Source organism: Ambystoma mexicanum, chromosome 13, assembly GCF_040938575.1.
Source record: "Ambystoma mexicanum isolate Mex_15411 chromosome 13, UKY_AmexF1_1, whole genome shotgun sequence".
Classification (NCBI taxonomy): Eukaryota; Metazoa; Chordata; class Amphibia; order Caudata; family Ambystomatidae; genus Ambystoma; species Ambystoma mexicanum.
The window spans coordinates 36,489,179-36,512,664 of record NC_090938.1 but is presented as its reverse complement, the minus strand read 5'-3'; the positions used below and the strand labels follow the sequence as shown (position 1 = coordinate 36,512,664).

The following is a 23,486-nucleotide window of genomic DNA, read 5'->3' as shown; positions in this document are numbered from 1 at the left end:
AGGGCTGAGTCTGACATGCTAGCCTAGAGATTCCACAGCCATCATAGAGCTGAGTCTGACATGCTAGCCTAGAGATTCCACAGCCATCATGGAGCGGAGTCTGACATGCTAGCCTAGAGATTCCACAGCCATCATGGAGCGGAGTCTGACATGCTAGCCTAGAGATACCACAGCCATCATGGAGCGGAGTCTGACATGCTAGCCTAGAGATTCCACAGCCATTATGGAGCGGAGTCTGACATGCTAGCCTAGAGATTCCACAGCACCACAGCCATCATAGAGCCGAGTCTGACATGCCAGCCTAGAGATTCCAGAGCCATTATGGAGCGGAGTCTGACATGCTAGCCTAGAGATTCCTCAGCCATCATAGAGCGGAGTCTGACATGCTAGCCTAGAGATTCCACAGCCATCATAGAGCTGAGTCTGACATGCTAGCCTAGAGATACCACAGCCATCATAGAGCGGCATCTGACATGCTAGCCTAGAGATACCACAGCCATCATAGAGCAGAGTCTGACATGCTAGCCTAGAGATTCCACAGCCATCATAGAGAAGAGTCTGACATGCTAGCCTAGAGATTCCACAGCCATCATAGAGCGGCATCTGACATGCTAGCCTAGAGATACCACAGCCATTATAGAGCAGAGTCTGACATGCTAGCCTAGAGATTCCACAGCCATCATAGAGCAGAGTCTGACATGCTAGCCTAGAGATTCCACAGCCATCATAGAGCCGAGTCTGACATGCTAGCCTAGAGATTCCACAGCCATCATAGAGCGGAGTCTGACATGCTAGCCTAGAGATTCCACAGCCATCATAGAGCTGAGTCTGACATGCTAGCCTAGAGATTCCAGAGCCATTATGGAGCGGAGTCTGACATGCTAGCCTAGAGATTCCACAGCACCACAGCCATCATAGAGCCGAGTCTGACATGCCAGCCTAGAGATTCCAGAGCCATTATGGAGCGGAGTCTGACATGCTAGCCTAGAGATTCCTCAGCCATCATAGAGCGGAGTCTGACATGCTAGCCTAGAGATACCACAGGTATCATAGAGCAGAGTCTGACATGCTAGCCTAGAGATTCCACAGCCATCATAGAGCGGAGTCTGACATCCTAGCCTAGAGATTCCACAGCCATCATAGAGCGTAGTCTGACATCCTAGCCTAGAGATTCCACAGCCATCATAGAGCGGAGTCTGACATTCTAGCCTAGAGATTCCACAGCCATCATAGAGCCGAGTCTGACATGCTAGCCTAGAGATACCACAGCACCACAGCCATCATAGAGCCGAGTCTGACATGCCAGCCTAGAGATTCCAGAGCCATTATGGAGCGGAGTCTGACATGCTAGCCTAGAGATTCCTCAGCCATCATAGAGCGGAGTCTGACATGCTAGCCTAGAGATTCCACAGCCATCATAGAGCTGAGTCTGACATTCTAGCCTAGAGATTTCACAGCCATCATAGAGCGGAGTCTGACATTCTAGCCTAGAGATTCCACAGCCATCATAGAGCAGAGTCTGACATGCTAGCCTAGAGATTCCACAGCCATCATAGAGCGGAGTCTGACATCCTAGCCTAGAGATTTCACAGCCATCATAGAGCGGAGTCTGACATTCTAGCCTAGAGATTCCACAGCCATCATAGAGCAGAGTCTGACATGCTAGCCTAGAGATTCCACAGCCATCATAGAGCGGAGTCTGACATTCTAGCCTAGAGATACCACAGGTATCATAGAGCAGAGTCTGACATGCTAGCCTAGAGATTCCACAGCACCACAGCCATCATAGAGCGGAGTCTGACATGCTAGCCTAGAGATTCCACAGCCATCATAGAGCGTAGTCGGACATCCTAGCCTAGAGATTTCACAGCCATCATAGAGCGGAGTCTGACATTCTAGCCTAGAGATTCCACAGCCATCATAGAGCAGAGTCTGACATGCTAGCCTAGAGATTCCACAGCCATCATAGAGCGGAGTCTGACATCCTAGCCTAGAGATTCCACAGCCATCATGGAGCGGCATCTGACATGCTAGCCTAGAGATTCCACAGCCATCATGGAGCGGAGTCTGACATGCTAGCCTAGAGATTCCACACCCATCATAAAGCCGAGTCTGACATGCTAGCCTAGAGATACCACAGCCATCATAGAGCCGAGTGTGACATGCTAGCCTAGAGATTCCACAGCCATCATAGAGCAGAGTCTGACATTCTAGCCTAGAGATACCACAGTCATCATAGAGCAGAGTCTGACATGCTAGCCTAGAGATACCACAGCCATCCTAGAGCCGAGTCTGACATGCTAGCCTAGAGATTTCACAGCCATTATGGAGCGGAGTCTGACATGCTAGCCTAGAGATTCCACAGCCATCATAGAGCAGAGTCTGACATGCTAGCCTAGAGATTCCACAGCCATCATAGAGCGGCATCTGACATGCTAGCCTAGAGATACCACAGCCATCATAGAGCAGAGTCTGACATGCTAGCCTAGAGATTCCACAGCCATCATAGAGCGGAGTCTGACATGCTAGCCTAGAGATTCCACAGCCATCATAGAGCGGAGTCTGACATCCTAGCCTAGAGATAGCACAGCCATCATAGAGCAGAGTCTGACATGCTAGTCTAGAGATACCGCAGCCATCATAGAGCGGAGTCTGACATCCTAGCCTAGAGATACCACAGCCATCATAGAGCAGAGTCTGACATGCTAGTCTAGAGATACCACAGCCATCATAGAGCGGAGTCTGACATGCTAGCCTAGAGATACCACAGCCATCATAGAGCAGAGTCTGACATGCTAGTCTAGAGATACCACAGCCATCATAGAGCCGAGTCGTATATGCTAGCCTAGAGATTCTATCGCATCACAGCCATCATAGAGCGGAGTCTGACATCCTAGCCTAGAGACAGCACAGCCATCATAGAGCAGAGTCTGACATGCTAGTCTAGAGATACCGCAGCCATCATAGAGCGGAGTCTGACATCCTAGCCTAGAGATACCACAGCCTTCATAGAGCAGAGTCTGACATGCTAGTCTAGAGATACCACAGCCATCATAGAGCGGAGTCTGACATGCTAGCCTAGAGATTCCACAGCACCACAGCCATCATAGAGCGGAGTCTGACATGCTAGCCTAGAGATTCCTCAGCCATCATAGAGCGGAGTCTGACATGCTAGCCTAGAGATTCCACAGCCATCATAGAGCCGAGTCTGACATGCTAGCCTAGAGATTCCTCAGCCATCATAGAGCAGAGTGTGACATGCTAGCCTAGAGATACCACAGCCATCATAGAGCGGAGTCTTATATGCTAGCCTAGAGATTCTATCGCATCACAGCCATCATAGAGCAGAGTTTAGAGATACCACAGCCATCATAGAGCGGAGTCTGACATGCTAGCCTAGAGATTCCACAGCACCACAGCCATCATAGAGCCGAGTCTTACATGCTAGCCTAGAGATTCCTCAGCCATCATAGAGCAGAGTGTGACATGCTAGCCTAGAGATACCACAGCCATCATAGAGCGGAGTCTTATATGCTAGCCTAGAGATTCTATCGCATCACAGCCATCATAGAGCAGAGTCTGACATGCTAGTCTAGAGATACCACAGCCATCATAGAGCCGAGTCTGACATGCTAGCCTAGAGATTCCACAGCACCACAGCCATCATAGAGCGGAGTCTTATATGCTAGCCTAGAGATTCTATCGCATCACAGCCATCATAGAGCAGAGTCTGACATGCTAGTCTAGAGATACCACAGCCATTATGGAGCGGAGTCTGACATGCTAGCCTAGAGATACCACAGCCATCATAGAGCCGAGTCTGACATGCTAGCCTAGAGATTCCTCAGCCATCATAGAGCAGAGTGTGACATGCTAGCCTAGAGATACCACAGCCATCATAGAGCAGAGTCTGACATGCTAGCCTAGAGATTCCTCAGCCATCATAGAGCAGAGTGTGACATGCTAGCCTAGAGATACCACAGCCATCATAGAGCCGAGTCTGACATGCTAGCCTAGAGATTCCTCAGCCATCATAGAGCAGAGTGTGACATGCTAGCCTAGAGATACCACAGCCATCATAGAGCCGAGTCTGACATGCTAGCCTAGAGATTCCTCAGCCATCATAGAGCCGAGTGTGACATGCTAGCCTAGAGATTCCACAGCCATCATAGAGCAGAGTCTGACATGCTAGCCTAGAGATTCCACAGCCATCATAGAGCCGAGTCTGACATGCTAGCCTAGAGATTCCACAGCCATCATAGAGCCGAGTCTGACATTCTAGCCTAGAGATTCCTCAGCCATCATAGAGCAGAGTGTGACATGCTAGCCTAGAGATTCCACAGCCATCATAGAGCAGAGTCTGACATGCTAGCCTAGAGATTCCACAGCCATCATAGAGCCGAGTCTGACATGCTAGCCTAGAGATTCCACAGCCATCATAGAGCAGAGTCTGACATGCTAGCCTAGAGATACCACAGCACCACAGCCCTTTGCCAGCGGCGGAGACCACCGTGAAGAGGGCAAAAGCTGAAAATAGGAATGCTGGTCTGGGGTAGAGGGTCCCTTGAAATGGCTCGCAGACTTCATGTGTTCGTTGCCACTGCAAACGGTTTGTTTCTATGCCATGTGACGCTGCTGCTGGGGACATGGCCACTGACAGCCTCTTTCTCTGACTCTTGGTGACCCAGGGTCACCGATTTAGATCGCAAGCGTCTGTGGGAAAAGCGCCATTACTGCCACTCTGACACCAGCTCCCTGCCTCTGGTGCTGGCGAGCGCCCCCAGCTGGGAATGGGCCTGTCTGCCCGACATCTATGCCCTGCTGAACCAATGGACGCACATGAACCACCAGGATGCCCTGGGCCTGCTGCACGCCACGTAAGTGACGGTCGCGCCTGGGTGCAGTTTTGCGCTGCGCGTGCGCTTGCGTGTGTGTGTAGATGCGCGCTGAACGCTTGCTTTGTGATTCCCTCCTTCTGCGCAGATTCCCAGACCAGGAGGTGCGGCGCACAGCTGTGCAGTGGATAGATACTATATCCGACGCCGAGCTCCTGGACTACCTGCCGCAGCTCGTACAGGTGCGTCTCTGCGCTCTACCCCCTGCCCCTCACTCCCATTCGCAGTCTCTCTCCCTCCCTCTCCCCCTCTCTCATTCCCTATCTGTCTCTCGCTCCTGCTTTCAAACCACTCCATCACATATCTCTTCTTCAATGTACCAATCTTAACAACTAATCTGTCACTCCTCGACAGCTCCTATTCAATCAAATTGTTCGTTTTTTTGTTGTCTCGCCTGCCCTCTGGTTTTGCCCTTCCCTGTAGCATACTCGTGCTCGTTTCCCTCTGCTGCTTTTTACTCCCTTCATGTCTCGCCTAACCCTCACTGACGTGTTCTCCTATACCCTCCTCTTATTTCCCTCATTGTGCTTCTGATGATGCTCTAACTCGCTCACTCACCCTATTGGACTGTTTGCAATATGTTCTCTCATCCCTCAGGCTTTGAAGTACGAATGTTACCTGGACAGCCCCCTGGTCCGCTTCCTGATGAAACGCGCCATCTGTGACCTGCGGATCACGCACTACTTCTTCTGGTAAGGACCGCGCCCTGAACGTCCGTTCCTGGACGGGCATGCTTTTCACTCATCGGACAAGCTTGGGTCCACCTTCGTCTCCAGCATTTTGCATTCTTTCCCTTTGGTTATGGCACACTTGTTGTTGTTTAGTTTCCCTATTCCTTGAACCCAGGGTTGAAGTATCTCTGATGGCCAGGTTGGGTCTCTCTGTCGATCTGCTCGATGACCTCTAAGGAGTTCTTACCCGGAGGAGTAGCTTAGGGGACGATCACATTCGCGACTTTCCGGTGATTCATAGTAATGGACATCTTGGCCGTTTCATTGGTGCCAAGTTATGTCTCCTGCTCTTACTCTCCCAAGACCACCTTGGTTGACGTGTAACTGATCATCCGATTAACTCTCTTCTTCTCTGTCCTCGGTGCTAGTCTTGACCTGGCTCAGTCCCGTAATCGTTGGCCTTGATGCTGTTTGGAATAAGTTCACCTCTCTACACAGGTTGAAGCTTTGCCCTTCCATAATGACTTTTTCATATGGTGGCATCAGTCCTTGGCCTTGTTTTTGGACTCAGTGACATGTAGTTAAAGTTGTTCACTGTGTGGCTACTCTACACATAATCTGTTGCCCCAGTGCCGAGGCGTCCAGACAGTCGATAGTATGGGGGAGTGAGACAAGGCCAAGGACCACTAGATTTCCATCCTCATTGTCATCTGGGATTATAGTGCCCTGCTCAGTCACCTTTAGTTCATGTTAGATGGATGATCGGCTACGCAATGCATCAGGTGGAGATCTCACGGAGGCCCTGTCCAGTCCCTGCTCTTTCACCTTTACTTCATGTTAGATGGATGATCGGCTATGTAATGCATCAGAGTGGCGATCTCACGGAGGCCCTGTCCAGTCCCCGCTCTTTCACCTTTAGTTCATGTTAGATGGATGATCGGCTACGCAATGCATCAGGTGAAGACCTCACTGTGGCCCTGTCCAGTCCCTGCTCTTTCACCTTTAGTTCATGTTAAATGGATGATCGGCTATGCAATGCATCAGGGTGGCAATCTCACTGAGGCCCTGTCCAGTCCCTGCTCTTTCGCCCTTAGTTTATCTTGGATAATGAAGTCTTCAATGGAGGCCCTGTCCAGTTGCTGCTCTGCCACCTTTGGTTCATGTTGGATGATGGGGTCTTCAATGCATCAGGGTGGAGATCTCAGGGACGTCCTGTCCAGTCGCTGCTCTGCCACCTTTAGTTCATGTTGGATGATGGGGTCTTCAGTGCATCAGGGTGGAGATCTCATGGAGGTCCTGTCCAGTCGCTGCTCTGTCGCCTTTAGTTCGTGTTAGATGATTGGGTCTTCGATGCATCAGGTTGGAGATCTCATGGAGGTCCTGTCCAGTCGCTGCTCTGTCACCTCTAGTTCGTGTTAGAAGATTGGGTCTTCAATGCATCAGGGTGGAGATCTCATGGAGATCCTGTCCAGTCGCTGCTCTGTCACCTTTAGTTTGTGTTAGATGATGGGGCCTTGGGTGCGATCTCTGAGGCCTTGATTTAACTTCTTCCATTCACTCTTTCTCTAGGTTACTCAAGGACGGCTTGAAGGACTCCCAGTTCAGCATTCGGTACCAATACCTCCTGGCTGCCTTGCTCTGCTGTTGCGGGAAAGGTCTTCGTGAAGAGTTTGACCGGCAGTGTTGGCTTGTCAACTGCTTGTCCAAGTTGGCTCAGAAGGTTCGGGAAGCCTCTCCTTCTTCACGTCAGGTTGGTTGTATACATCATTTTTCCTATAGTTGCTGACTGGGAGATGGGAGAGCGACCTACTACTGCCCATGAAGCCAAGGACAGAGGGGTAGTGCTATTGATACATGGGTAGGCTTGGAGGAGTAATGCTCTTTAAAAGGAGAGTGGAGTACTGCTCATCCAGAGAGAAGTCGTCTGGGAATGCCACTCCTTGGAGTAGACTCAGGAGCAAGATCGTGCGCTCCAGGAGAAATGTGAGGTAAGGTTGAAAAGGCAGAGTTCCGGGTGCAGGGGAGGTGGGGGTGTTCTGCTGAGTATAACATAGGATTTAGGCTCTACTCCTAGAATACGAGTTGGAACTGAGGTTAGCAAACAATGCACTTGCCAAAATGCCATACAAATGGTGGCAAACTCTATGCACGTATCTGTGATCAGCTTTTTATAGAGATGCCAACTAAGTTCTGCTCCTAATACAGAGCGACATGTGCATTATGTTTATTGGAGGAGGGAGAATTGGAGGGGAAGTGCAAGGGCTTGATGGGGAGAGGGGTCGATTTCCATGGAACTGATTGGTGACGCGCACCTGTGCATTTTCTTTGCAGACAATCCTCCGGGATGGCCTAGATGATGTGGAGCACTTCTTCAACGTCAACGGTTCCTGCCGCCTGCCCCTCAGCCCCAGCCTGCTGGTGAAAGGCATCATTCCACGGGTGCGTACAGGGGCTGCCAACAAGCCTACATGAAGACTGGCCACCAGGTTCTCCCAAAGAGGCACCACTGGGTATACAGTGACTGGGGGAAACTGGAATGAAAACCAGTGACCTCAGTGGGGAACCCCCAGAGATGCCTGTACTGGGGCAAATGGTGTGAGAAATGCATAGTAATTGCAACATATCATTCTTCTTGCATAGAAAGTATCTCGTAAGCCTCTCCCACACTCTGTGACCCTTTTGCTCCTGCCCTCTGAGTCAAGGTGGCTCCCACACTGTGCAATGGTTGCTCGCATGACCTGTGGCCCTGTTGATCCCACCTTCTGTGCTCCAGGTTCTCCCAAGCTTTGTGCGCTGGTTGCTCCCCCATTCTGCAGCCTTATTCCTACTCCATTCTGCACCCATGCCCCCGCCAATTCTGCGGCCCTGTTGCTCCATGCATCCTGCTCTGTGGTTATGCAGCTACGTGCTCCCGCTCTGCAGCTGTGTTGCTCCTGCGCTCTGCGGCTGTTGTGCTCCCCCGCTATGTTAGTGATTACCCAATGATAAAAGGGAGTGTCCAGTCAAGGTTGTATACAAATATTTACTTTATTACTACAACAGACAGTTCTAGCAACACTACAAAGTACAACCCACCCTGTAAAGGAATGCAGAGGACAGACAGTTTCAAAGAAGGAAAAGGGATGCACTCTGGATACTAGACAGGAGGGTAACCAGTAAAGTAATTAATCGCAATAGTTCAAGGGTACTTGGTTACAGCACAAAGGGAGAAATTGGTCGTACAATTTCACTAGGGTGCTTCGGAGAAGGACCTGGGGGACAGAACCACAATGTACCGTGTGCTTGTAGAGGTTCTTGGTCTTCGACAACTTCAAGATGGGGAAACAGTTGCAGGTATCGGGCGGCAGTCAGTTCGGTGAGCGAGACTGGACGGATGGCTGCAGGCTCGCCTACAAAGTGGCTCAGGGTCGGGAATCGTCTCAGTGCTGAGTGGCGGGTCTGAAGAACTGGTTGAGGGGTCTTGGACGATGTTTGCGACTGCGGCGTGACAACAGTCTGGGGTGCAGTCGTTTGCAGCTCGAGGGGCTTGACTGGCTCGAAAATGTCCTTACGGCAGATGCTGGTTGATGCCTGTTGATATACTCCCAGCTTCTTCACTGGGCTCGTGTCTTCCTTTTAAGGTGGATGGTCCAAAGTTGAGGAGGGAGTTGCAGGCACCGACCTTGTCCTGGGTTTGGTTCAGAGACTCTCTGGCACTTCCCAACTAGGAAGCTTGCTGGCAGAGCCAAGCAGGACAAGCTGGCTGTGTGGTGGCTGGGTACCGGTGGTTCTGGAGCTGCTAGAGGGTCCTCTGGATTCAGGATCTCCCTCTGTTCCCTGGGAGATGTTTAGGGGAGGGATCTTGCTTCCCTCTTGGAAATCCTGGCCTTCCTTCACTGGCAGATGCAGCAAGGCAGACTGTACCTTCAGCCAGGGTCCAAAGCAGTTCTAATTGTTACTCCTTTCAAAGTCTTCAGATAATCTGTCAAAAGAGGGGCTCTGCCCTCTTTTAAAGCCAAATGGGCACCCAGTGATTGGTGTAGGCTAAGCCTACCTTAATGAACCAATCATGAGTCCCCACCAACAATCATCTGTTATGTCCGAAGTCATAACCGGAGTGCTTTGCAACAGGACAGGTAAAGGGGTGAAAACATGTACTACTCAATCTTCCTGTCTGTTGTGGATCAAAGGGTCTCTTTGGTTAATTGAGCTCTCAGGGGTCCCCGGTTAAAGTGCCAAGTCTCCCTTGAAGGTTTCGTGACAGACTGTCTCCATCAAATCACACACACACACACCTCTGAATGGTGTCCTTCTGTGGAGGGGTTGCCTACTGGAAACACATGTACCAGACATAACAGCTCATTGTCATTGATACTAAGAGGCAAGAGCTGGTTTCAAGTTAAAACAGATGCATATCAAAGGTGTTTGGGGTTCCTGTCTTTTGTTAGCCTCTGCTGATAGGCCTATGTGGGCCTGTTTGAAGTATACTCTTTTGGTATGCTAATTATGCTTAATTGCTGCCACCATTTCTGCAGGGCCAACAAAGGATAGGGCGGATCCATGTAGTCTGTGTTATTTAATTAGGCTGGCCATGGCAAGGGGGAGGTTTTACCCTCCCCCTTTTGAGATATCTTGATCTACTCCTGTGTGTCACATTGCGACGAATAGACTTCTGGGGCAGCAGTGGTCCAGGGATGAATGTCGGTTTCTAAACCATCAATCAGCCCCACACCTCTAGTACACCAGAAGGGATCCAAACAGATTGGAATACAAGGAAATTATAAGACGACCTTGTCCAATTTTTGGTAACGTGGACGGACCGGCAGGCTGATCTCTGCAAGGTCGTGGATTGTTGGTTAGTTGCAACACAGTGAAAATAGAATTATTACCCAATGATACAAGGAACTGTCCAGTCAAGGTTGTATACAAATATCTACTTTTATTATTACTAGAACAGACGGTTCTAGCACACTACAATTACAACCCACACTGTAAAGGAACACAGAGGATAGACAGTTTCATGAAGGAAAGGGATGCACTCTGGATACTGACAGGAGGGTAGTTGGTAAAGCAATCAGTATTACTGTTAAAGGTTATTTTGGTCCCAGCACCAAAGGGGCAAAGGGTCGTAACTGTCTGTAGGGGCAGGACCAGAGGGGCAGAACCACAATGTAGTTGGTGCTCAAGAAGTTCTTGGTGCTTGACAGCGCCTAGGTGGTTCCAGGGCGCTTTGCAGCTCGTCAGACAGAGTTTAGTGGCAGGAGACCGGGTACCAGGTGCCAGGCAGTTCGGCAAGCAAGGCTCTTACGGACGTCTGCAGGCTGTCCGGCACGGGGCCTCGAATCGTTGCCTCTGTGCTGGTTGGCGGATTTGGTATGCTGGTCGAGGCGCCTCGAGCGGATCTGGTAACTGCGGCGTGACAACAGTTAGCGGTGCAGCCGGATGTGGTTCAAAGACTCGACTCTCGAAATTGTCCTTAAAAAGATGGACACTGGATGATGCTTGTGTGGCACTCCTCTTAGCTTCTTCACAGTGCTCGTGTCCTTTCAAGGCAGACGGGCCAAAGCTCAGGAGGGGGTTGGCATGCAACGGCCTTGTCCTTTGTCCTGAGACTCTCCGGCACTTCGCACCTAGGAAGCTTGCTGTCAGAACCTAGCAGGGCACGCTGTGTACTGGCTGGGTACTGGTTATGGAGCTGCTGGACGGGCCCTCTGAGTCCGGTATCTCCCTCTGTTCCATGGGAGATGTTTAGAGGAGGGATATTGCTTCCCTTTTGGAACTTCTGGCCGTCCTTCACTGGTGGAAGATGTAAGGTAGAGTGTACCTTCAGCTCGGGTCCAAATGAGTCGTCCTTACTCCTTGTGAAGTCTTCAGATGATCTGATCAGTGAGGGGCTCAGCCCTCTTTTAAAGGCAAATGGGGCGCAGGGATTGGTGTAGGCCAAGCCTATCTTAAGTGAACCAATCCTGGGTGCCCACCAACAATCTTCAGTGATGCTTCAGGTCCGAACCAGGGCGCTTGGCAACAGACGGGGGAAGGATGACAACATATACTTCCAAGTCCCGCCCAACTTCCTGTCTGCTGTACGTCAAAGTGTCTCTCTAATTAACTGAGCCCTATGCGGCGCTTGAACACAACATTGTCTCCTACAATTTGCATACTTGCCTGCTCTGAAAGGAGTCATTTTAGACTGGACATTCACTGCCCTTTCATATCAACGAGGGGTGTTAGTACCAAGTTGACACATTGCATTACAAAGAGGTGTTGGCGTCTGGTCTCCATTGTCACTTCCTGCACCCAGGCCTTTCCTGAGGCCTGCTAATTAACATTCTTCAGTATTTGCTGCCACCAGCAAGGTTTGACAATGGAGATGCAAATCCATGGGGCCTTGAAATTCTAATAAGGCTGCCCTTCGGCCAAAGGCTTTTGATGAACCCGCGGCTATCGTGTGTCAACTACACATGACCGGGAAGGGCGGCGCTGCTAAACTGTCCTCCCAGAGTACAAGACCATTTTTTGCTGTGCAGTGAGCGTGGAAAATATGTGCAGGAATGGCCCCACATATTTTCAGAGGTTGTTCTCCCATCATTTATTCTTTTTAAATAAACAAAAAAAAGCCCAGGTGAGCACACTCCTGCCGTTCGTATGGTTGAATCCCTCACATACATTACAACTAAATGTGACTGGGGGGACTGCGCCTTTAGGCTATGCCCACCCACAGTACACATGTCTATGTGTATGTCGTGCGATGAGCATAGGGAAATGTGTGCAGATCAGCCCCACACGTATTCCAGAGGTGGACATACCCTCATTCAGTTTCATATAAAAAATTTTAAAAAGCCCAGGTGAGCGTACACCCACAGCGCGGATGGTCGAATTCCTCACTATGTTGATCCCCTCCCCCTACAATGTGGCTATGTTGCTCACCCCCCCTGCTCTGTGGCTATGTTGCCCCCCCCCCTGCTCTACGGCTATGTTGCCCCTCCCGCTGCTCTACGGCTATGTTGCTCCCCCCCCTGCTCTGCTGCTATGTTGCTCCCCCCCCTGCTCTGCTGCTATGTTGCTCCCCCCCCTGCTCTGCTGCTATGTTGCTCCCCCCCCTGCTCTGTGGCTATGTTGCCCCCCCCCCTGCTCTACGGCTATGTTGCCCCTCCCGCTGCTCTACGGCTATGTTGCTCCCCCCCCTGCTCTGCTGCTATGTTGCTCCCCCCCCTGCTCTGCTGCTATGTTGCTCCCCCCCCTGCTCTGCTGCTATGTTGCTCCCCCCCCTGCTCTGCTGCTATGTTGCTCCCCCCCCTGCTCTGCGGCTATGTTGCTCCCCCCCTGCTCTGCGGCTATGTTGCTCCCCCCCCTGCTCTGTGGCTATGTTGCTCCCCCCGTGCTCTGTGGCTATGTTGCTCACCCCCCCCCCTGCTCTGTGGCTATGTTGCTCACCCCCCTGCTCTGTGGCTATGTTGCTCCCCTCCTGCTCTGTGGCTATGTTGCTCCCCTCCTGCTCTGTGGCTATGTTGCTCCCCTCCTGCTCTGTGGCTATGTTGCCCCCCCTGCTCTGTGGCTATGTTGACCCCCCTGCTCTGTGGCTATGTTGCCCCTCCCCGCTCTGTGGCTATGTTGCCCCTCCCCGCTCTGTGGCTATGTTGCTCCTCCCCTGCTCTGTGGCTATGTTGCTCCTCCCCTGCTCTGTGGCTATGTTGCTCCTCCCCTGCTCTGTGGCTATGTTGCTCCTCCCCTGCTCTGTGGCTATGTTGCTCCTCCCCCCTCCTGCTCTGTGGCTATGTTGCTCCCCTCCTGCTCTGTGGCTATGTTGCCCCCCTGCTCTGTGGCTATGTTGCCCCCCCTGCTCTGTGGCTATGTTGCCCCCCCCCTGCTCTGTGGCTATGTTGCCCCCCCCCTGCTCTGTGACTATGTCGCTCCCCCCCTGCTCTGTGGCTATGTTGCTCCCCCCTGCTCTGCGGCTATGTTGCTCCCTCCCTACTCTGCAGCTATGTTGCCCCCCCCCCCCCCCCGCTCCGGGGTCTCTTACTCCCCCCCTGCTCTGTGGCTATGTTGCCCCCCCTGCTCTGCGGCTATGTTGCTCCTGCGCTCTGTGCCAATGTTGCTCCCTGTTTTTGTTGCTAGTATCCTCTTCTGGCAATCCTGCTCCTCTCCTCTGAGCCCTTGGTTCTCTGCACAGCTGCTCTTTCTTAATCCCCGTTTTTAGCTCCCGTTACTTCCTCTGCCTAGTGTCCCTCTGCCTTAATCATTGTCCTTACGTCACTGCTCAATTTCTTTCTCTGGATCTTCCCTTGACAGGATTGTTCGTACTTTAACTCCAACGCAGTCCCCCTCAAGCTGTCCTTCCAGAATGTGGACCCTCTAGGAGAGAACATCAAGGTCATATTTAAGGTAAATCAACTCTGCTTGCTGCGAAATAATCATCACTGCACTCAAGTAGCACTTCAATCCTCTTCCAAGGTCCCTAGACACCTTTATAGAGTAACGCAACCAACCCTCATTCACTTGGCGCTCCTTGTGGGTGGCAGAAGGGCGCTGTACAAGACAAATTACATTACTCTTCTGAAGGATGAAAAGATCTTGAGACCAATTCATTCCCTGTGTCCCACCCGAACTGTTACCTTCAGACTGGCTCTCCGCCTCTGAGGGTACTTTTGTGCTTAGAAAAGATGTGTTGAAACTAACTTTGATCTTTTCTAAAGCATTGTTAATACAATGAGTCGCCAAGGAAAAGGCTGATCTGGAGCACACAGTAGATATAATGGTTTCATAAGGGATGAACGAATAATGGACTTGAGCTATGGATGCCAATTCGCCTCAAGGAGCTATGTGGTTAGGAAGAGTGGTCCATATAGGTGCAGGATTCAGAAAAGAGAGGTTTGTAGTTATTTTCTGATTAAGAGATCTTTGTCTATGGTGTGAAGAATATTTACCCATAATGTTTTCCTCCAGATGTTTTGGACTTCACCTCCATGATCCTTAGCCAGCATAGTCAAATGGTGAAGGAAACATCTGGAGGGGAACAGAATAAGTAACTATGGTGTGGAACGACCTGGGCGAGTGTGTTCCTTGGACATAAAAGGGTTAAACTTCCACACTCCCAGCCTAACTGGAGGATCCAGATGAAGAGTTTTCGGTTCAGTGCACTCAGGGATTGTCCGTGCTGAGGTTTTCCTGAGAATGCCTTGGTGCGTGAGGAATAGGTGACACAACGACATGGCTTTTGAGGTTCTAGTCTCTCGGGATCTTGATGCTGGGGGAGATCTGGCTCTGGGCTAGGGTACAACACATGATTTGGTGGGTGGCGATGTTGGTGCAAAGCTTGTTGTACAGAGGCACTGTTTTTTAGGAAGCCCTGTGGCATCCATTATTGGACAAACGTACTCAGAAAGGATAGCTGTGGTGAGAATGATCCATTGTGCTTTCATGAGTATCTCGAATGATGACGCCAGACTCTGTGTTCACATCCCTCTTCTGTTTCTTCCAGTGTGGCGATGACCTCCGCCAGGACATGCTGACCCTGCAGATGATTCGCATCATGAACAAAATCTGGATCCAAGAGGGCTTGGACATGAGGATGGTCATCTTCCGCTGCTTCTCTACTGGGCGAGGGCGAGGTGAGTGTCACTAGGGAGCAAGGGGGTGAGGAGGTTGCACACAAGGACGGTCATCTTCCGCTGCTTCTCTACTGGGTGAGGTGAGTGTCACTAGGGAGCAAGGGGGTGAGGAGGTTGGACACAAGGACGGTCATCTTGCGCTGCTTCTCTACTGCTCTACTGGGCGAGGGCGAGGTGAGTGTCACTAGGGAGCAAGGGGGTGAGGAGGTTGCACACAAGGACGGTCATCTTCCGCTGCTTCTCTACTGGGTGAGGTGAGTGTCACTAGGGAGCAAGGGGGTGAGGAGGTTGGACACAAGGACGGTCATCTTCCACTGCTTCTCTACTGGGCGAGGGCGAGGTGAGTGTCACTAGGGAGCAAGGGGGTGAGGAGGTTGGACACAAGGACGGTCATCTTCCGCTGCTTCTCTACTGGGTGAGGGCGAGGTGAGTGTCAATAGGGAGCAAAGAGGGTGAGGAGGTTGGACGCAAGGACAGTCATCTTCCGCTGCTTCTCTACTGGGCGAGGTGAGTGTCACTAGGGAGCAAGGGGGTGAGGAGGTTGGACAAAAGGACGGTCATCTTCCGCTGCTTCTCTACTGGGCGAGGTGAGTATCACTAGGGAGCAAAGAGGGTGAGGAGGTTGGACAAAAGGACGGCCATCTTCCGCTGCTTCTCTACTGGGCGAGGTGAGTGTCACTAGGGAGCAAAGAGGGTGAGGAGGTTGGACACAAGGATGGTCTTCTTCTGCTGCTTCTCTACTGGGCGAGGTGAGTGTCACTAGGGAGCAAAGGGGGTGAGGACGTTGGACACAAGGATGGTCTTCTTCCGCTGCTTCTCTACTGGGCGAGGGTGAGGTGAGTGTCACTAGGGAGCAAGAGGGTGAGGACGTTGGACACAAGGATGGTCTTCTTCCGCTGCTTCTCTACTGGGCGAGGGTGAGGTGAGTGTCACTAGGGAGCAAGGGGGTGAGGAAGTTGGACACAAGGATGGTCATCTTCCGCTGCTTCTCTACTGGGCGAGGTGAGTGTCACTAGGGAGCAAAGGGGGTGAGGTGGTTGGACACAAGGACTGTCATCCTCCGCTGCTTCTCTACTGGGCGAGGTGAGTGTCACTAGAGAGCAAAGGGGGTGAGGCGGTTGGACACAAGGACTGTCATCTTCTGCTGCTTCTCTACTGGGTGAGGTGAGTGTCACTAGGGAGCAAGGGGGTGAGGAGGTTGGACACAAGGATGGTCATCGTCCACTGCTTCTCTACTGGGCGAGGTGAGTGTCATTAGGGAGCAAATGGGGTGAGGAGGTCGGACCCAAGCACTGTCATCTTCAGCTGCTTCTCTACTGGGCGAGAGCGAGGTGAGTGTCACTAGAGAGCAAAGGGGTGAGGACGTTGGACACAAGGATGGTCATCTTCCGCTGCTTCTCTACTGGGCGAGGTGAGTGCCACTAGGGAGCAAGGGGGTGAGGAGGTTGGACACAAGGATGGTCATCGTCCACTGCTTCTCTACTGGGCGAGGTGAGTGTCATTAGGGAGCAAAGGGGGTGAGGAGGTCGGACCCAAGCACTGTCATCTTCCGCTGCTTCTCTACTGGGCGAGAGCGAGGTGAGTGTCACTAGAGAGCAAGGGGGTGAGGACGTTGGACACAAGGATGGTCATCGTCCACTGCTTCTCGACCGGGCGTGGACAAAATGAGTGTCATTATCCACAGGAGGGAGAGGGGGTTGGACACGAAGCTGGTCCTCTTCCACTGCCTCCCTACTAGGCATGGTTGAGGTATCCGAAGGAGGCAAGGAGGTCGGCTTGGACATTTTTTCTGATGCTTCTTAACCACCTGCAGGTGACGTGAGTCTCAAAAGGAGTCTGGGGGTCGGGTTGGACAGGTGGATTGCATCTTCTGCTGTTTACGCTTCCAGGGGCAGGTGAGGTGAACAACATGAGGAAATGAGCTTGAGGGTGGTCCCCAGCCATCTCGTTCTAGGAGTGCAGCGAGTATCAGGGACTTGGGGTACTGAGCAGGCATCTACCCCTGTTTTATGAGTGTCTGCGTTGTATAGGGATTGAGGACTGTCTATCCCTGGGTCTCTCTGTGAGTGACCGTAATGATCTTTGCGGGGATGGTGGGCTGTCCATTCCTGAGTGTCCCTGTGAGTGACCATAATGATCTTTGCGGGGATGATGGGCTGTCCATTCCTTAGTGTCCCAGTGAGTGACCGTAATGATCTTTGCGGAGATGATGGGCTGTCCCTTAGTGTCCCTGTGAGTGACCCAGGGATGTTGGGGTGTCCATTCCTGAGTGTACCTGTGAGTGACTGTAATGATCTTTGCAGGGATGTTGGGCTGTCCATTCCTGAGTGTCCCTATAAGTGACCATAATGATCTTTGCATGGATGATGTGCTGTCCATTCTTGAGTGTCCCTGTGAGTGACCCAGGGATGTTGGGGTGTCCATTCCGGAGTGTCCCTTTGAGTTACCGTAATGATCTTTGCAGGGATGGTGGGCTGTCCCTTAGTGTCCCTGTGAGTGACCCAGGGATGTTGGGGTGTCCATTCCTGAGTTTCCCTGTGAGTGACTGTAATGATCTTTGCAGGGATGGTGGCCTGTCCATCCCCGAGTGTCCCTGTGAGTGACCGTAATGATCTTTGCGGGGATAATGGGCTGTCCATTTCGGAGTGTCCCTGTGAGTGACAGTAATGATCTTTGCGGGGATGGTGGGCTGTCCCTTAGTGTCCCTGTGAGTGACCCAGGGATGATGGGCTGTCCATTCCTGAGTGTCACTGTGAGTGACAGTAATGATCTTTGCGGGGATGGTGGGCTGTCCCTTAGTGTCCCTGTGAGTGACCCAGGGATGTTGGGGTGTCCATTCCTAAGTGTCCCTGTGAGTGACTGTAATGATCTTTGCAGGGATGGTGGCCTGTCCATCCCGGAGTGTCCCTGTGAGTGACAGCAATGATCTTTGCGGGGATGGTGGGCTGTCCCTTAGTGTCCCTGTGAGTGACCCAGGGATGTTGGGGTGTCCATTCCTGAGTGTCCCTGTGAGTGACTGTAATGATCTTTGCAGGGGTGATGGGCTGTTATTCCTGAGTAACCCTGTGAGTGACCGTAATGATCTTTGCGGGGATGATGGGCTGTCCATTCCTGAGTGTCCCTGTGAGTGACCGTAATGATCTTTGCAGGGATGGTGGGCTGTCCCTTGGTGTCCCTGTGAGTGACCCAGGGATGTTGGGGTGTCCATTCCTGAGTGTCCCTGTGAGTGACCATAATGATCTTTGCGGGGATGTTGGGGTGTCCATTCTGAGTGTCCCTGTGAGTGACCGTAATGATCTTTGCAGGGATGATGGGCTGTCCATTCCTGAGTGTCCCTGTGAGTGACCCAGGGATGTTGGGGTGTCCGTTCCTGAGCGTCCCTGTGAGTGACTGTAATGATCTTTGCAGGGATGATGGGCTGTCCATTCCTGAGTGTCCCTGTGAGTGACCCAGGGATGTTGGAGTGTCCATTCCTGAGTGTCCCTGTGAGTGACCGTAATGATCTTTGCGGGGATGGTGGGCTGTCCCTTTAGTGTCCCTGTGAGTGACCCAAGGATGTTGGGGTGTCCATTCCTGAGTGTCCCTGTGAGTGACCGTAATCTTTGCGGGGATGGTGTGCTGTCCCTTAGTGTCCCTGTGAGTGACCCAGGGATGTTGGGGTGTCCATTCCTGAGTGTCCCTGTGAGTGACCGTAATGATCTTTGCGGGGATGGTGGGCTGTCCATTCCTGAGTGTCCCTGTGAGTGACCGTAATGATCTTTACGGGGATGGCGGGCTGTCCCTTAGTGTCCCTGTGAGTGACCCAGGGATGTTGGGGTGTCCATTCCTGAGTGTCCCTATGAGTGACCGTAATGATCTTTGTGGGGATGTTGGGGTGTCCATTCCTGAGTGTCCCTGTGAGTGACCGTAATGATTTTTGCAGGGATGATGGGCTGTCCATTCCTGAGTGTCCCTGTGAGTGACCGTAATGATCTTTGCGGGGATGGTGGGCTGTCCCTTAGTGTCCCTGTGAGTGACCCAAGGATGTTGGGGTGTCCATTCCTGAGTGTCCCTGTGAGTGACCGTAATGATCTTTGCGGGGATGGTGGACTGTCCCTTAGTGTCCCTGTGAATGACCCAGGGATGTTGGGGTGTCCATTCCTGAGTGTCCCTGTGAGTGACCGTAATGATCTTTGCGGGGATGGTGGGCTGTCCCTTAGTGTCCCTGTGAGTGACCCAGGGATGTTGGGGTGTCCATTCCTGAGTGTCCCTGTGAGTGACAGTAATGATCTTTGCAGGGATGTTGGGGTGTCCATTCCTGAGTGTCCCAGTGAGTGACCGTAATGATCTTTGCGGGGATGGTGGGCTGTCCCTTAGTGTCCCTGTGAGTGACCCAGGGATGTTGGGGTGTCCATTCCTGAGTGTCCCTGTGAGTGACCCAGGGATGTTGGGGTGTCCATTCCTGAGTGTCCCTGTGAGTGACAGTAATGATCTTTGCAGGGATGTTGGGGTGTCCATTCCTGAGTGTTCCTGTGAGTGACTGTAATGATCTTTGCAGGGATGTTGGGGTGTCCATTCCTGAGTGTTCCTGTGAGTGACTGTAATGATCTTTGCAGGGATGTTGGGGTGTCCATTCCTGAGTGTCCCTGTGAGTGACAGTAATGATCTTTGCAGGGATGTTGGGGTGTCCATTCCTGAGTGTCCCTGTGAGTGACCCAGGGATGTTGGGGTGTCCATTCCTGAGTGTCCCTGTGAGTGACCCAGGGATGTTGGGGTGTCCATTCCTGAGTGTTCCTGTGAGTGACTGTAAGGATCTTTTCAGGGATGGTGGAGATGATCCCAAGCGCTGAGACTCTGCGGAAGATCCAGGTGGAGCACGGAGTGACCGGCTCCTTTAAGGATCGCCCGCTGGCTGATTGGCTGCAGAAGCACAACCCTTCAGAGGATGAATATGAAAAGGTAAGGCAGTCGCAGGCTCCTAGTGGTGCAGGAGGGCCTATTGGCAGGGGAGTGCAGCCGACTGACACTGCATGTTTCTGTGGAGAGAGCATAGTTATGCCTTTTCGACAGAAATCCAACAATGTGGCGGGTAGCCTTCCCATACCAGCGCTGAACTCGCCTCCACCTGGTATTGTATCTCGGAACCTGCAGGTGATGATTGTAGGCCAGCGCTGTCTTGTGAGGACTTGTCTTTTGATCTTTTGGATGAGATGTTGGCGTGTGGCTGGCTAGGCATTGATAAATGTTATTCTATCCCTATCTGGGAGTCAGTAGAGGGCTCTCCTCGTTTCAGATACATGGTCATGTTTGCACAAATCGGTGGCTGCTCAGAGGTAAGGGCATTGTTTTGGACCACTTGCTGGTTATTCAGGGTTTTTCAGAAGTGCTGCAGAGTAGGAAGTTAAAATAGTCCAATTTGGGTTCCGATGTGCTCGGGCCATGCAAGTGCGGTTGGCTGGCATTGATCAGCTTGGTGGCATAAGTGTAAGTGGAAGCAGTGTGATTCATCTATCGTGACAGGTTGAGGGAGGCACCAAGGTAGACTGCCAGAATTTTTACAGCGGGATGTTGTGGCCATCGATGGTGAAGGAGTTGAAGGACTTGTCAAGCTTGGGGAGCCAAGACAAGTTCTGTCTTTTCATCGTTCAAGTAGAGGCTATGGATGGCATTTACCATGGCTGTGTCTTTGGGGAGGTTGCCAGACAGGGGATAATGATTTGGGTGTCATCGGCATAGTTTCTGTAAGAGGTGCCGGGGTAGTCGAGGAGGTCACAGGGGCTTTGTATAAATCTTGTAGAAAGTGGGAGAGACCCAATATTATTGGGATACACTGCAAGTGATGGGGGAAGGCATAGCTAGTGCATCACTTGCGAAGACTCGTGATGTCCTGTTAGATAGGAAAGATGCAACCCATTTAGTGGCTTTATTTATTTTTTGCATTTGTAAAGCGCCTTAGCCTGGGGGCGTCAGGGCGCTGCTATTGAAACCACTTACACATGAAAAGTACCTGGGGCAAGAGGACTGTCCCCACGGATAAAGACATTTCAGGGGAAGTGTTAGATCATCTTGCAGTGTTTAGGCAACGAGCAAGGTTTTTAGGGCCTTGCGGAAGGGCCTGTAGGATTCCTCTGTCCTTAAGGTGGGGATGGGAGGCATCGCATTCCAGTGGTGTGCTGCCACTGCAGGGAAGCTGGAGCATCCTCCTCTGGCTTCTTTGACCGAGGGAGGGACAAGGCGATGGGCGTGGAAGGACATCACTGGACTCGAGGATTTGGCTCTCAGAATTCTTTGAGACCAATATTTCGGGGCGGTGTTGGCAAGACATTTATACATGATGGAGAGAGTTTTGAAGAGGATTCTTTCCCGGATGGAGAGTCAGTGTGCTTCCTTTCTTGCTGTTGATATGTCATCATTTCTTGAGATTTTGAGGGCTGCTCTTACAGCATTGTTTTGGATCACCTGAAGTCTGTTGATCTGTTTAGAGGTCCTTGCGAAGTGGACGTTGCAAGTCTCGCTCCTATGGTTGCTCTGGTGATAGCGAGGCAGCTGGTGGGTGTGAGGAACTGTCTAGCTGCATTTTAGCTTGGCTGTGTATGACGCAGAGGAAGCAATGGCGTTTACTTGTCTAGTGAGGGAGAGTGAGGCATCAAAATAGACACCCAGGTTTTGTACTGATGCTGAGACAGTGATGCGAATGCCATCTATGGTGAAAGCTGAATATTGGAAGTCAAGTTTGTTCAAAATGATTGGAGATCCCGCCAGAATTATCTGTTTAGTCATTGTTAAGGCAGCGGTGGTTCATAGCCATCCAGGCTTGGATTGATGCATATATTTTGTTGATAGCGAATGTTTGTCATTAATGCCAGTAAAGGGGATGAGGATTTGGGTGTCATCGGCGTAGTTGATGTAGGCTGTGCCGATGGAGTACAGGCTGAGAGGGGTTTGGTAAAAATGTTGTAGAGTGAGGGGGAGACGCAGGACCCTTGTGGGATCCCTCACGGGATGGGAGTGGTGGAAGGGAACTGCAATGTCACAGAAGACTCTCATGGTTCTTCCTTCCAGGACAGAGGCTACCCAGGTCGTGGCCTCATGGGAGAAGTTGGCGGCTGCCATGAGGTGGTGGCAGAGGGTGTTGTGTCCACCGGGTGAAAGATGGCAGACAGACCCAGGAGGAGTAGGAGGGCTGGCTTGCCTTCATCCCTGAAGGTGTCGAGCTGTTTTTTTTTAGGTCTAGCAATGCTGATTCAGTTCCATGTCCTGGCCAAAAGCCTGATTGGCGCATTCCGAGGATGTGGTTGAATTCTAGGAAGGCTTGGATTTGTTCATAGGCTGCTGTGTCCAAGATTTTTAGTAGGAACTGGACCGTTGTAATGGGGCGGTAGTTATTAGGTGCTGATGGGTCAAGTGAGGGCTTTTTTAGTAGGGGGGGGGGATCCATGATTCTTTTAGGCTGGCTGGGACTTTGCACGTTGAGAAGGAGGCATTTATGAATCTAGTGATGAACGGGACTAGGGCTTCAGATCAATCTTTGATGATGATCGAAGGGCAGATGCCCTCTTTGCATTAAGAGGGTTTCAGCTTTCTGAGTATATTGGCCGTTTCTAATTCTGACACTTCCCTAAAGTGGAAGGGAGGAGAGGGGTTGGAGGGGAGTGGGAGAGGTGGTAGGAGTGATGAGGGCACGTTTCATTTTTATTTTCTGTTAGAGATGTGATTTTGATCGCATAGCCTTTTGGATGTTTATGCACCAGGTCTCCTCTTTGGTGGTGATAGAGGCGAGTGTGGACAGTGTTTCTAATTCCGAGGATTCTGAAAATGTCTTATGAGGTAGCGCTAGCATTTGTGATTCTAGTATTGTAGGCGCTTACTTTGGCTGTGATGAGGGCCTGTTTATTTTCTTTGGCGATCGTGTTGAATGAAGCTTTCAATTTATTGGATGGGTTATTTCTGCAGATGGTTTCTGCCTGTCTTTTTCTGAAGCTTAAGGCTAGTAGGTCTAGGGTAAACCGTGAGTTCATGAGTTGAGGGGACCCACTTTTATTTATTTATTCTATTTATTTATTTTAATTCTTATAAAGCGCCAACATGCCCGTAGGCCTCAGGGCGCACATAGAAACTTAACAGGACAGACAAACATATAGAGAAGCCTAAATAGAGCAGAGAAGGAGAAAGGTCAAGGCTTGTTTGGCTTTCCTGGGCAATAGGGGGGCCACCAGGTTAACCGCATTGGTTAGTGTTGCAGTAATGTGTGCTAGGGTCTCTGGGTCTGTTGGGTCAAGGATTCTTTTTTTGGGTAGGAGTGGTGTGTGCAGGGGTGAGATGGAGTCTTTGGTTATTTTGTGGGAGCAGCG

The 23,486-nt window shown here is 51.4% G+C and overlaps 1 protein-coding gene across 2 annotated transcripts in view; it reads left to right on the top strand.

Annotated features, from left to right (window-relative positions):
* The window catches only part of PIK3C2B (phosphatidylinositol-4-phosphate 3-kinase catalytic subunit type 2 beta), a 497,568-nt gene that overhangs the window by 379,506 nt on the left and 94,576 nt on the right, over positions 1-23,486 (top strand). For both annotated transcript variants that reach the window (XM_069633113.1, XM_069633114.1), the window contains exons 16-23: positions 4,689-4,877; positions 4,984-5,077; positions 5,493-5,587; positions 7,136-7,316; positions 7,898-8,005; positions 13,838-13,930; positions 15,027-15,156; positions 19,958-20,094. In XM_069633113.1, the coding sequence (XP_069489214.1) occupies positions 4,689-4,877; positions 4,984-5,077; positions 5,493-5,587; positions 7,136-7,316; positions 7,898-8,005; positions 13,838-13,930; positions 15,027-15,156; positions 19,958-20,094 (1,027 nt within the window). The remainder of the gene's footprint in view (positions 1-4,688; positions 4,878-4,983; positions 5,078-5,492; positions 5,588-7,135; positions 7,317-7,897; positions 8,006-13,837; positions 13,931-15,026; positions 15,157-19,957; positions 20,095-23,486) is intronic.